General features: G+C 37.2%; 1 protein-coding gene and 1 pseudogene across 1 annotated transcript in view; one reads left to right on the plus strand and one right to left on the minus strand.

Annotated features, from left to right (window-relative positions):
• The window catches only part of Myo9a (myosin IXA), a 171,134-nt gene that overhangs the window by 64,114 nt on the left and 92,763 nt on the right, over nt 1-14,257 (plus strand). Inside the window, exons 9-12 of the mRNA XM_051156589.1 lie at nt 1,136-1,225; nt 4,951-5,067; nt 8,215-8,349; nt 11,655-11,776. Of these exons, the coding sequence (XP_051012546.1) occupies nt 1,136-1,225; nt 4,951-5,067; nt 8,215-8,349; nt 11,655-11,776 (464 nt within the window). The remainder of the gene's footprint in view (nt 1-1,135; nt 1,226-4,950; nt 5,068-8,214; nt 8,350-11,654; nt 11,777-14,257) is intronic.
• Nucleotides 12,894-13,347, minus strand: LOC127198577 (40S ribosomal protein S15-like; annotated as a pseudogene).

The following is a 14,257-nucleotide window of genomic DNA, read 5'->3' on the forward strand; positions in this document are numbered from 1 at the left end:
AATTCGAGGTCAGCCTGGTTTACATAGTTAGTTCAGGACAACAAGGGCTGCTCAGAGAGATCCTATCTCAAAAACCAAAAACAAAACAATACAAAATATGATGGGCAAAAATAAGCAAATACCCAACATTGATTGCTGCCTTCCACAGCACCTGTATAAATGTGCCCAGGCACACACACGCCTCGTACACATACAGGTGCACACGTCAGAATTTTTTTACTGAAAATTCTTATATTTTATTTTATGTGTGTAATGTATGTATATATGAACGAATGAATGTATGTGTACCACCTGATACTCAACAAGATTACAAGAGGATGTCAAATTTTCTGGAACTGGCATTATGAAGGTGTGACCCGCCATATTCGAGATGGAACTGAAATCAGATCCTTTGCAAGAACAAGCTTTTTTTTTAAACCACTGAACCATTTAACCAGTCTGCATTTTTTTTTAAAAAATCTTAATAATTCAGTCACGTGTTGATGGTGCATGCATGAAACCTCAGCAATCAGAAGGTTTAGATATAAGGTTCACCATGAGTTTAAAGCCAGACTGTGCTACAGAGTGAAACCCTGTCACAAATAAACATGATAGTATTTACTTCCAGGGTAAGAGTAAAAACAAAGAAAGCAGCATCTTTATATAGAAGTTTAATACTCAATTATAAAAATAAGTTTCTAGAACATAAGTAGTCACTAAGAATGCTCCTCCAGTTCAAGGAGTGCTCTCATCCTCTAGTCCACATTCTTATCTTTAGATTGTGAAATCTAGGTGTGTGTATGTGTGTGTGTGTGTGTGTGGTGTGTGTGTGATATGCTGGTGAGAACCCATGAACTTTCACATGGTAGGCAAGCTCTCTATTATAGAGTTAAACACTCACATGAAAGCATTTGAGAAGAAACCATTTGTTCCTTTTTTTCTTATTCTTCTTCCTATTTTAGGTGGAGAAAGTATGGTTAGTGGTATGCTTAAATTCCACTTAAGCTATTAGCAAGATTTCCTATGTATTTTCTTTGCATCTCTTTATATTCATTGCCTATCTTTGACTTTTATTAAATTTTTTTTTTTACTTAGCTTTTCAATATGTTAGTCTGTTATAAATCTTACATATTGACTATGCCTTTCTGCTTTATAGGTGAAAGAAGAGATGCTATTTGAAGCATTAGTTACAAGGAAAACAGTGACAGTGGGAGAAAAGCTTATTTTGCCATATAAAATGGCAGAGGTATGATTTTCTTGAGTGTCAAAATATTTTGCATGTTCTAGAATATAGGGTTTGTAGTTTTTTTTCTTTCCTATTTTCAAAATGAAGATGACAGGCAAATATATTAATTGGGATATTTTCTAGTAAAAATTACAAATTCTTCATAGATTTTGAAGCTTAAATTCAGTGGTTTTATATTAAACAAAAATTGTCACATTGAAGTTGGACATGCCAAGCCAGCAGAAGGAAAAGAGCCCAAAAGAAGGCATAAAAAAATCAGAGATCCACTTGTTTGCACACTCAGGAATCCCATAAAAACACTGAAATGAAAGCCACAGAGGACGTGCTGCAGACCTGTGCAAGCCCTGTGCATGCTGAAGCAAGCAAACAAAAAAAAGAAAATTCTTTTTGTGTTCAACAGTGTACTAGACATTAGGGCTTAAAATGTGAGTAGGTTCTTAAGTGTTGACTTTTTATACAAAGAGCCAGTGGAAAGTCTACTTTAAACTAAATTGTTTCCTTAGGTTTTTTAAAATTAATATTCTGTAATTTGATATAACACAGGTTTATTATTGTGGCAATTTACATGGGTCATATGAGTTTGTACATGGCTTAATTTTGTAGTTTAGTGGATGATGATAAGGTGCTTATCTAGTCTGTGATACCATTTTAGTTCTTTCTAGGTTTATAGGTTATTGATGGGACTCTTTCTTATGATTATAGGTTGGACTGCAGTAATAGTGTCCCTCATATTGGTTGATTCCCCCACCATCTTGGACTGTCTGTCAGCGTCTAGTCTTAGAAAGTAGAGGTGGCATGGTATTTCATGTCATGTGCAGTTTGCTTCCAAAAGTGCCATTAAGATAGTATTATTTAGAAGGTCTCTAATTCCTTTTAATAGGGGTTCTGTAATTTAAGTCAAAACCACTTAGTATCTGGGAGGCAGTGGCTGGTGGATGTCTATGAGTTTATGTCAGCCTGGTCTACAGAGCAAGTTCCAGGACAGCTACAGAGCTACACAGAGAACTCTATTTTGAAAAACCAAACCAAACCCACTTAGTATTTTTCTTAAAACAACTAAAACATCAATTAAAGTCTGGCAAGATAGCTTAGGAGTAAAGGCACTGCAGTGAAATGTTTCTAAATAAGTAAATACATTAAAAAAACAACTGATTTAGATATCTTTAATTTTGTATTTAAAAATGGTAATGTAATTACAAGAATAAAGTCCACTGGGTGGTAGTGGTGCAAACCTTTAATCCCAGCACGTTGGAGGCAGAAGCAGGCAGATCTCTGTGAGTTTGAGTACAGCCTGGTGTACAGATCAAGTTCCAGGATAGCCAGGGCTACACAGAGAAACTCTGGCTTGAAGAACAAAACAAACAAACAAACAAACAAAAACCCCAAACAAACCCAAAAACAAACAAAAAGAATAAAGTCTGTTATGTTTAGAGTTTATACTCAAATTGAGGCGTCTGTTAGTCTGACTTTTCATTGCTCTGAAAAAATACATCAGAAAACGACTTCAGGGTGAAGGATTTACTTTTGGCTCACTGTGTTACAGGTTTCATAGTCCATTGTAGGAGAGCTTCGTGTGTCTGGGCTCATGGTGAGGCAGAAGAACATTGTGGGACAGAGCTATTCATGGCAACGAGGAAGCAGTGTACACCACAAGACAGGACTAGGGCAAGATAAAACCCCAAGACATGCTCTAGTTACCTAATTTCTCCATTCAGGCACTACCCTTCATAGTTCCTCCAATTCCCATTAATCTGTCAGATTTTAAATATTATCAGTGGAATTAACTATTGATTCTGTTAGAGTTCTTACAGTGCTGCTACCTATGCAATGCTCTTGCTGACACACACACACACAGGTGTAAATTTCTAACATCGTAGCCATCAGTTAATAGTCAAAATTAGCTGTCATAGGGAGGGAAATGTATAGAACATGTCAACAGGGAATAGGATATTTGAAGGCCATGTGGGTAGTGAAGGCAAGATGAGTTCGGAAGCTGTAGTAGTTAAGGAGTTAGGTGTTTGCTTTGTGTAGAATGGTGACATGCTAATGAAAGGAAAAACAAACGACATTTGGCATGATCAGTAGGACTGGGTAATGACTTTTGAATAAAGGGAGACAGGTTAGAAATGGAAATGGCAGGACAGAGTGCATTACAGAGGGAATAACTAGGATATAGAGTGAGATGGAAGTTACAGGGGAAATACAGACTAATCTGGTATATGTGGATTCTTTATGACTTGTTTTTAAAAATAAAAATTCTGTTTCCTACAACCAAATAGGTTTAGTTGAATATGAAGTTGATCTTTAACTTAAGAACTTAACTCATAAAATTCATTATTATAAAAATGCCTATAGCCTATGCTTATTTTGTTTCAAATATTTTACATTGCTTAATTTAATGAGATTCTCTTCTTTTTTTTTTCCCCTTCTGAGGGAAATAGAATATGGCTTGTAGTTTACTGCTTAATGAGTGTATTGTTATATTTTTGGTTGTGAGCCTAGCCTCTCCCCTGTCCTCCCTCTCTTCAAACTCACGACAGTCTGCCTGATTCAACTTCTTGAGTGCTGGGATTTATAGTGTTGAGCCACTAGGCCTGGCTTTAGATTGTGTCCTAAATTCAAAATCTCTTGAATTCATAGCCTCCCCTGCCATGTGCTTCCATGTGTATGTATATTTGCATGCATATGTATTTTTTTTTAAGCTTTACTTTTTTTGAAGTAAGGTCTCAGTGAAATCTAGAGCTTTCCAGGTACTCAGCTTGCTAAGCCCCTGTCTCCTCCTTCCCACATGGAATTATGTGAAGGCTGACATGCCCATCCCACATTTATGTGGGTGCTGGGTATCTGAACTCCTGTCCTTGCTTTTCTAACAAGTTATTTAACTGCTGAGCCAACTCCTTTGTCCTGCTCCCACTCCTCCCTCCCATGTCACCCCACAAATTTACACTGCTTGGATAGTACCAAGAAAGTAGTGAACTGGGGGAAAATATAAATTTCATAATTCCCCAATTAAGAGATTGTTACTGTGTGTTGGGATGAAACACTTCTACAGCACTGTAGATTACAAACTGAAGATGGCTAGTAGAATCATTGTGGTAGTGTTACGGCTGTGTTTTAAGAGTGTAAGAAGTCTACAAGTGGTAATGTCCTTTTTTGCTGCCAAATTTATTTCTTTTATCTATTCTTCCTCCTCCTCTTCTTTTTTTTCACCCTCCCCTGAGCCCCAGGCAGGGTTTCTCTGTGTAGTCCTAGCTGTTCTGGAACTCATTGTGTACACCAGGCTGGCCTTGAACTCAGAGATCTACCCGCTTCTGCTTCCCAAGGACTAGCATTAAAGGTGTGGAACCACCCTGCCAGGCTAGCCTTCTTTACTAACCTAGAATACTCTCTCTCATTATAGTTGGTATGGTCATTTTTTCCCCCTACTTCCCATTTACCACCTTTATTTGGGAGAAAATATGCCCCAATCATCAGTAAAAAATGCTTTGTACTGAGCAATTCATACATTGTTTATATTTCATGGCAATTTTTTCATAGAGTTGGACTAAATTAATGAATGCTTATAGAAAACTTTAATTACAGGCTATTTAAATTGAAGAAAAACTAGTTTCTAATTTAATAATAGGTTTTTCTTTTGAAAAGATCATAAACACGTTCTTTGTTATTGTTTCTTAGTGAAGTAACTGCCATTCTCCTTTGCTCTCATAATTCTCTGTGTGCTGCAGGCTGTGACAGTGAGGAACTCGATGGCTAAATCTTTATATAGTGCTCTGTTTGACTGGATAGTGTTTCGTATTAATCATGCACTTCTGAATAGTAAAGATTTGGAACACAATACTAAGGTAAAGATCTGCTGTATTATATTTTACCTGAAACTGTTTAATAAACTGGTGAGTACTTGAAGTTTTAGGAGATACTGTGAACATTTTAGAGATTTAGTTTCATGCATACTGCAAATATTTTCTCTTAGTTACTTTAAAAATATTTATTCATGCTATATGTTTGTTCATCTATTTATGTCATTCTGTCTTTATAATTTATGTATTAACTTACATAGGAAGGCTTCTTCTAATCCTAGTTTATAAAATTTTTAGAATTTAATTTTTTTCAAATGACAACTTTTGTTTGCTTGGACTTTTTTTCTTTGTTGTTGTTTGTTTGTTTTATTTTTTGAGACAGAGTTGCCTTGGATGTCCTGGAACTCACTTTGTAGGCCAGACTAGCCTCTAACTAACAGATCTACTGGCTTTGACCTCCTGAGTGCTGGGATTAAAGGGGGGTTCCACCGTGCCCTGCCTTTTGTTTGTTCTTTTGCTAGTAATTTAAAGACAGGATATTGGAGTTTAGGCATGACCTAACCATTCTTCTGCTTCTTCCTCTCGAGTTATAGGTGATTACTACCACACCCACCTCTGGCATTTATGTGACAGATTATATACATATAGTTTTAATAATTTCAGATTCATTTTTATTTTTAACATCCATTATGGTGAAGTTTACTTAATCTGATTCAAAAATGTCTTTATTGTTTAATCCTATTGACTCAAAAAGTATTTTTTAAATATTTCATGAATTCCATAATTATAAATTTAAATCCCAATATTATTATTATTAAATGAACTTATTTGTGAAGGACATTACTTCATTTTCTTATACGTGTCTAGGTTTTTTTTTTTTTTTTGTAACTAGAATTATGTAAAACTCTCTTGAGACAGTTTTCGAAATGTCTATTATGTTCATCATTTTTGTTTGCTTTCTGTGTCTGCTAGCGGCAATGGAAAACTTCCCATTTTAACAAGAGTTTTATATTCCTGTTAGAATGAGATTGAGCTTGGGGTAGTGGTGCATTTCTGACAAGAGTAACTTAATACTTTATTTTGGTTTATATTATGAGGGTACAGCCTTCCATTGTGGGTAAGTTAGGCCAGCAAGGGCTTGAGGTAGCTGGTCACATTGCATTTGCAGAAAGGAAGCAGAAAGAGATGGATTCTGGTGTCAGTTCTCTCTCTCTTCATTGTATTCACCCTGAGATACCACCCTTTTCCCCTCCTACCCCAGCCAGTGGGATAGTGAGGCCTACATTCAGTGTGGCCTTCCCACCTCAGTTACACTCTCTGGAAATGCCCTCACAGGCAGTCCCTGAGACTTGTCTCTTAGGAGATTCTAGATTATGTCAAACTGACAAGGAATATTAACAGTCAAACTTGGTAACAGATATTAGGGTTGAATCTGAGTCATTCTTAGTAAGGTGTTAAAAGTAATTCTTTGAAGTCAGATGTCCAGAAAGAGAAGAGTAGACATCTTTGTCCTCTATTAGCTGGAAATTGAGCGCTATTTCAGATACTGAACACAAGGAAATTAGTGAAAAAATTTTTTAGAACTAATGAGTGTTTTAAACTTAATTAATTAGTTAATTAATTTTACAGAAGTCTGCCTGTGATGTTTATGTTGGCTTTGGATGCAAATTCTCCAGCTTCTGCCTCTAGATTGCTCTTTTCCTTACAAATATTTATTTGTCTATTTATCTAGCATCTATTTGTTTATTTATTTTGTATGTGTGTCTGTCTAGAGGTCAAAGGAAACTTCTGAGAGTCAGTTGTCTCCTTCCACTAAGTGATTCTACAAGCTACAATTTATTTAGGTTGTCAGGTTTGGTGTCAAGTGCCTTTACCTGCTGAGCTATTTTGTGTACCTGCTAAGTTAGTACTGATAGCAAAATTGTTTATTTGTGGTTGAGATCAAATTAAAAAGAATTACATAGTTTTCTTGTCATAAACAGAAATAACTTTATCCTACTGATCTTTCACTTAGGTAATCCTTTGATTTGGTCATATCTGTTGTTTCTGTCCCCTGGTAGGACTTAGGAATGTTTGAGTTGAGGGATATCTTTGCTTTCTCAAATTAAGTTAATAGTTCATTCACCCTGTACTTTGTATTTTTGATACTGTAATACAGAAATTACTTGTTAGGATTTGTATTGTTAAAGAAATAATTACAATAGAAAAAAAGCTTACTTTAGTTATTTGTCTATTAGCCTTAAAGCCCCAAAATATGAATTTTCTGGATGGTTAAAAATATACAGATACACTGCCATTGATGAGTTAAGGTCATGTCTCCCTCATCCCCCTCACACCTAGACTCTACATCTTCATCAGTTCTTAACTGATTATTATTTTAAAAGTTGAGAAAAGTTGTTAAACACTGATGTAAAGTATCATATGGTAACTGTAACAGGAAAATACAGTTTGTTCTAGTTGCCATTTTACGTGTTTTACCATCTGTCACAAGGCAGTTTTCTAAAAAATCCATTCATTTTAATTCCAATGGTTAATAAATATCCATGTATCTAAAATATTTCTAACAAATGGGTATCATTACATATATTATTTCTAAACTTAAAAATTACATTTTTAAGTTGGGCATCGTGGCACACACCTATAATCCCAGCACTCGGGGAGGTAGAGGCAGGCGGATCACTGTGAGTTTGAGTCAGCCTGGTCTTCAAAGTGAGTCCAGGACAGCCAAGGTTATATAGAGAAAACTTGTCTCAAATAAATAAATAAATAAATAAATAAATAAATAAATAAATATTTTAAAGAGTTTTTAGGTGTGTGTGTGTGCTCATTTGATGCTCACATAGGCCAGAGGTGTCAGATTCCCTGAAGTTGTTGTCACTGATGATTTGTCAGTCACCTGATGTGGGTGCAGGGAACTGAAGGTGGGTCCTTTGCAAAAGCAGTATGTTCTCTTTAATTGTTGAGCTATTTCTCTAGTCCCCAAATAATGCTTCCAAAATTAGAATGAAGTACATTTTCCTATTACAGTGGTTTTACCTGATAATTTACAATAGCGATAACAGATGTTAATCATTGTATATTTTATTTGGATACTAGACAGAACCAGAACTGTTTCAGAAAGGGTATTTTATTACTTGCAGTATTAGTAAATTGGAGACTTGTTTTAAAATAAATTTTCTCTTGCTTATACAGACTTTGTCCATTGGTGTTCTTGATATTTTTGGGTTTGAAGATTATGAAAATAACAGTTTTGAGCAGTTCTGTATTAATTTTGCTAATGAGCGTTTACAGCACTATTTTAATCAGCACATCTTTAAGTTGGAGCAAGTAAGTATCTAATAAATATTTGTATGTTTGCCCTCATGCTTAAACTTTTGAATCATTGTCATAACTGTTTTACACCTTGCATTTTGAACCATTCCTAAAAAGCCAGTCAACTTGCAGACTGCTGCTAAAAGTATTGCTACCAACCCTCCTGCTACGAGGCACTCCTGGGCACCATTTCCCAGCACTCTTTGACCTTACTGTTTTCACCTGGAGCACCTAGGTAAGTGGATGCCAGGGCATTCATTTTATCCCCACAGATATGTATCTTGGCAGTCACAGGCACAGTTCTATATGTGACCATTTTGATGTCAGCAGGACACATGAGAAGCTATTCCCACATATGTAACAAGCTCTCTCACTCACTGAGGTTAAAGGAAACACCCATTCAGTACCATGTCCATGACTGTTTTCTCTGGTTAAAGGTATAGCAGGAGCATCTCAGTAGAAAGAGATTTTGGAGTTACTTCTTGGTGCCTTCAGGACTTTGTAGGGATGAGTCCACGGTCCCAGCCTGGGCTCTTGGCTTGTCTACTGCAGGTGTCATCTCAGACAACTGAAATGGGCTACATTTCTTGATCTGCCTTCTCCACCCTGCTCTTCTCAGGGCAAGGAGCTTGTTGAAGCTTTAAGGCCAGGTTCAGTCTTCACCTTCCTCCAGCAAAATGGGATCTTCGTGAATATTTTGGGTGTGTTGAGGGTGCAGTGCAGTAATGGACAGTCCCAAGAATGGCAGTGTCTTACCACCACGTGGATTCGGACATTGTTGAGCCTGTATAGGAGTTGATTCACGTCCTTTATGTTTCTGTAGGATTTACCCTCTTGGGTACTATTTAAGCTCCTTCAGTTGCTTCCAAATTATTAGATGTTACCCTGTTTGGCTTGCTTGAAGGAACACTACTTCCATACCCGACCTGCCCCACCCCCTTCCAAACAAAACAACAACAAAAACAAAGCAAAAAACCTTTTTAATTCTCTGCTAAAAGACTTCATGTCTGGGTCTAACCTGCCATCCTTACTATGAAACATGTCACCACTTCTCCATATCCCCTATTTACTTTACTTATTTGTGTGTATTTATAAAATAACAATAATTTCTAAAGAGTAAACTTTGGGAAACAAAGATAATATATTATTTTCCTTAAATCTAAAACTTACTATTTAGGCCAGCTTATTATTTATATTTCTATTGTAGCACAAATGTTCAAAAATGAATGAAAAACAGTGAAATCATTTTTAAAGTAGGTGAATATAAATAAGTACATTACTAAATTTGACAAAGATAAGGACTCTCATAGTTTAGTGTTTAAATAGAGTTAAGATACACACAGACAATATTACATGCAAAAATTGTGACATCTTTGTATTAACTAGTAGTTAAATATTGATAAGTTACAATGCATTTTATAACTTCTAGAATATTCACAAAATAGTAAATGATTATGAAATTTTCCAAGTTAATATAGATTATAAGCAAAGCAAAAATAACCAAGCAATACAAAGAATAATAAAAGGAAGTGTAAAAGAAGTACCTGAGACTGGCACATATGGCATATATCTGTAGTTCTAGCTATTTGGAAGGGCCTGGGCAACAAAACGAGAAGGAATACTGAGAAAACAGGATAAATGAACAAAAGGATAGTAAGGAACCAGTTACTACATTAAGTGTAAATGAATTGATTGCTTTAGTAGCTAAAAATCATCAGACTGAAAAACAGCAAACAGTTTATTGCAGCAGTCCAAACATTATACACAAAGCTAAAAGTAAAATGGTATAAAAATTATTACTAAGTTTAAAAGGAAATATCTCATAATGCTAAGAAGATCAGTTCTTTAGAGTACAGTCCCAAATTTATAGGTACCTGAAAAAAATACCTTCAAATACATGAGACAAAAATTAATAAAACTAAAATCAGGAACATACACTTGAAATTGTAAATGGGATATTTTAACTTGCTGTCTTGAATAACTTAATAGGTGGGTAACCATTGCTCTTTGCCTTGCATATCAGTATGCCGGTTTCCCTGGACTTGACTGATTATTGAGATCCAGGTAATGATATGTGGAATAAGGAACCACATCTGAAGAATTCACATGGAGTATTTACAAAATTAGTGCTTTTGTTGTTTTGGAACATAAAGTAAGAGTCAGCTTTCCAAACATTAACACCAGGTGTTGGTGGGACATATCTTTAATCCCAGCACTTGGGAGATAGAAGCCGGTAGATCTCGAGATTGAGGCCATTCTGATCTACAGAGAAAGTTCTAATACAGCCAAGGCTACACAGAGACGCCTTGTCCCAAAACAAAAACAAAAACAAACAAACAAAAAGAAAAATTCCCTTTTAAGGCTGGGTATATAGTATAATGGGAAAACACTTGTTAGCATGGGTGAAATCCCCAAAGTTCAGCACCCACTGCTGCCAAACAATTTCTCCCAGAAAATGAAAATCAAGTAAATATACTTCTCAGTAGTTTAGAAGATGGAAAGAAACTAGCCACAGTTAACCAGCATGCTATGGGGTGTAGCTGAGGTTATAGTTTTATACCTATCAGAACATTTTTATGATAAGAGTTAGTGATCACTCCCAAAACCTTAGAAAACATGTTCAGCAAATGATATTGGGGAAATGATTCGATTCTTATTTACATCAGATGAAAGAAAAATAGCTTGGGAATAAACCTAATCAAGGAAATGAAAGACAGGTACAATGAGGTCTTGAAAACACTGGAGAAAGAAACTGGAGGCACTAAAAAATGGAATGAATGGAGGAATTACTATTGTAAACAGCTAGACTGTCAGAAGTGTGATGTAAATTCAGAGCAGTCACCATCAGTCACTCTTCATAGAAATAAAAGCCCTGAACACACAGAAGTGCAAACAACCCCAAGTAGCCAAAATGGTCCTGACCACAAAGAAGGATGCAAGAAATAACCACTGAACTTGATTTCAAGTTATAGTAAAGAGTTATTAAAAAAAAAAAAATGGAACTAGTACATAAACACACATGTCAAGCAGTGTAATAGGCTATATGACCCAGATAAAACCATATGCAGCTGCAGTCTAGTCAAAAACCAAAACAAAGCCGGGTGTGGTCGCGCACACCTTTAACCCCAGCACTCAGCAGGGAAAGGTAGGCGGGTCTCTGAGTTCAAGGCCAGCCTGGTCTTCAAAGTGAGTCCAGGACAGCCAAGGCTACACAGAGAAACCCTGTCTCCAAAAACCCAAAACCAAAACCAAATTTTGTTGTGGTTATATGCCTGTTATTTTCTGCAAGTTAAGTAAAGTGATGTTTTGTTTTTTTCCAGGAGGAATATAGAACTGAAGGTATCAGTTGGCACAACATAGATTATATTGATAATACTTGTTGCATAAATCTTATTAGCAAAAAACCAACAGGACTGCTCCATCTTTTGGATGAAGAAAGCAAGTGAGTATGGTGCTTTTCAGCTTCATAATTGACCATTGTGCTTTTTGAGTACTTCCCCTTTATTTGAGACAGGTTCTCACCACTGTGTAACTGTGGCTAGGTTGGGACTAGGACTGTTACAGCCCCAGGATAGCCTCAGAATCACTGTAGTTCTTATTCTTAGGCTCCTCAGTGCCAGCTTTACAAGCATGTACCATCAACTAGCCTATGCCTAAGTAAGGATAAATATTTTAATAATGTTTCAAATAAAGTCTTAAGGGTTCTTCTGTATGTGTCTGGAAAAAAGTACACATTTCTGTGTAAATAGACTGCACTTTACTGTTGAACAAAGTTTTTCCAGATTCTTCTTACAAAGTTTGATGTTAAAATTTTTGATACATATTCTTCATTCAGTTTTTGTTTTGTTTTTTGTTTTTTTTTTGTTTTTTTTTTTTGAGATGGGGCTTCTGAGTGTAGCCTTGGTGGATCTCTGTGAGGCCAGCCTGGTCTACAAAGTGAGTCCAGTACAAACAGGCTTCACAGAGAAACCCTGTCTTGAAAAACAGACAAAAAAGATGTTATAGTTAATTTTATACCTATTAAAACATTTTTATGTTAAGAATCAGTGATTGGGGGCTGGAGAGGCGGCTTAGAGGTTAAGAGCACTGACTGCTCCTTCATAGGTCCTGAGTTCAATTCCCAACAACCACATAATGGCTGACAACCATCTATAATGTGATGTGATGCCCTTTTCTGGCCTGCAGGTGTACATGCAGCAGAGCATTGTATACATAATCAATCAATCAATCAATCAATCTTTAAAAAAGAGAGAGAGAAAAGAAACTTAAAAAAAATCAGCGGTTGCTCTGCAAACCTTGGAAAATATGTTCAGCAAATGTAGTTGAGGAAATAATTCGATTCTTAATTACATCAGATGAAAAAAAAATATTTTGGAGTAAACCTAATCAAAGAAATGAAAGACAGGTACAGTGAGGTCTTGAAAGCACTGGAGAAAGGAACTGGAGGCACTAAAAAATGGAATGAATGGAAGAATTACTACTGTAAACATAGCTAGACTGTCAGAAGTGTGATGTAAATTCAGAGCAGTCACCATCAGTCACTCTTTTTTTTTACTGAACACGAGTCTTTATTGGCCGCGGCTATTTGAGGGGGATGAAGCGGGAGGAGTGGGTGGCACCGACACCAGGCCGGCCGTGCTTCACTGGCTTGTAGGTGATGGAGAACTCACCCAGGTAGTAGCCAATCATCTGGTTTGATCTCCACCTGGTTGAAGGTCTTGCCGTTGTACACGCCCACCATGCTGCCCACCATCTCGGGCAGGATGACATGTCCCTCAGGTGGGTCTTCACCACCTTCGGCTTCTCCATGGGTGGAGCCTTCTTCTTGGCTTTCCTCAGGCTCTTGAGAAGCCAGTGCTGCTTGCACCGCAGGCCACGGTTCAGGCGCTGCCTCTGGCAGGCACTGTACAGCTGCAGCAGCTGCTCATAGGACATGTCCAGCAGTTGGTCCAGGTCCACGCCGCAGTAGGTGAACTTGCAGAAGGTCTGCTTCTTCTGCTCCACTTCAGCCATCTCAGCGGCTGCTCAGAAAAGCAGTCACTCTTCACAGAAATGAAAACCCTGAAATTCACACAGAAGTGCAAACTACCGTACCAAGTAGCCAAAATAACCTCTGCCTCCCTGAGTGGTATTTCTTTATTCTTGATTATTTCATACATGTATACAATGAAATATGATTATATCTACTATCTCTTTCTCCTCCAACTCCTTCCATATTATCTCCAAGAGTCCTAATCTCATGTCCTTCACTTTTTTTGTTGGCATGGAAGATCCACCTCTCTCTGCCTCCTAGGTGCTGGGATTCAAGGAGTATACTACCACACTCAGCTATTGTTTTGTTTTGATTATCCACAATGTCTAATTAGTTCTGCCCACAAATGCATGATTCCCTACTGCATCATGGGAAACCTATCACTGGTCGCATGCTGATGTACACTTTTTAAAAGATTTTTCTTCCTGTCTCTCTTGCTAAATAGCTGGGTCTGCTCCTGAAGTTGAGGTCTCTGCCTCCTGAGTGCTGACATTGCAGGAATGCAATAACTCACTCAGCTCTTAAATTGAGTTTTATTTATTTATTTGCATTTTTTGAGACAAGTTCTCTCTGTGTAGCCCTGGCTGTCCTGGCCTCGCTTGTAGACCAGACTGGCCTCGAACTCAGAGATCCACCTGCCTTTGCCTCCAGGGTGCTAGAATTAAAGGCATGGGCCACCATGCCCGGCCCATGGTTGGCTTATTTATTCACATTTTATTTGAGGGTGGAGTATATGTGTGCTATTGTGCTTGTATGGAGGTCAAAGGATAACATAAAAGAAGAGTTTCTTTCTTTTTACCACCTGGGTCCTGGTGATCATTGAAGTTGTTGAGCTTAGAATCATATGATACCCCATATTTGACCACGTCTCCTGGATGGGGAGGCCTGGTG

This window comes from Acomys russatus, chromosome 14 (genome assembly GCF_903995435.1).
Source record: "Acomys russatus chromosome 14, mAcoRus1.1, whole genome shotgun sequence".
NCBI classification, from domain to species: Eukaryota; Metazoa; Chordata; class Mammalia; order Rodentia; family Muridae; genus Acomys; species Acomys russatus.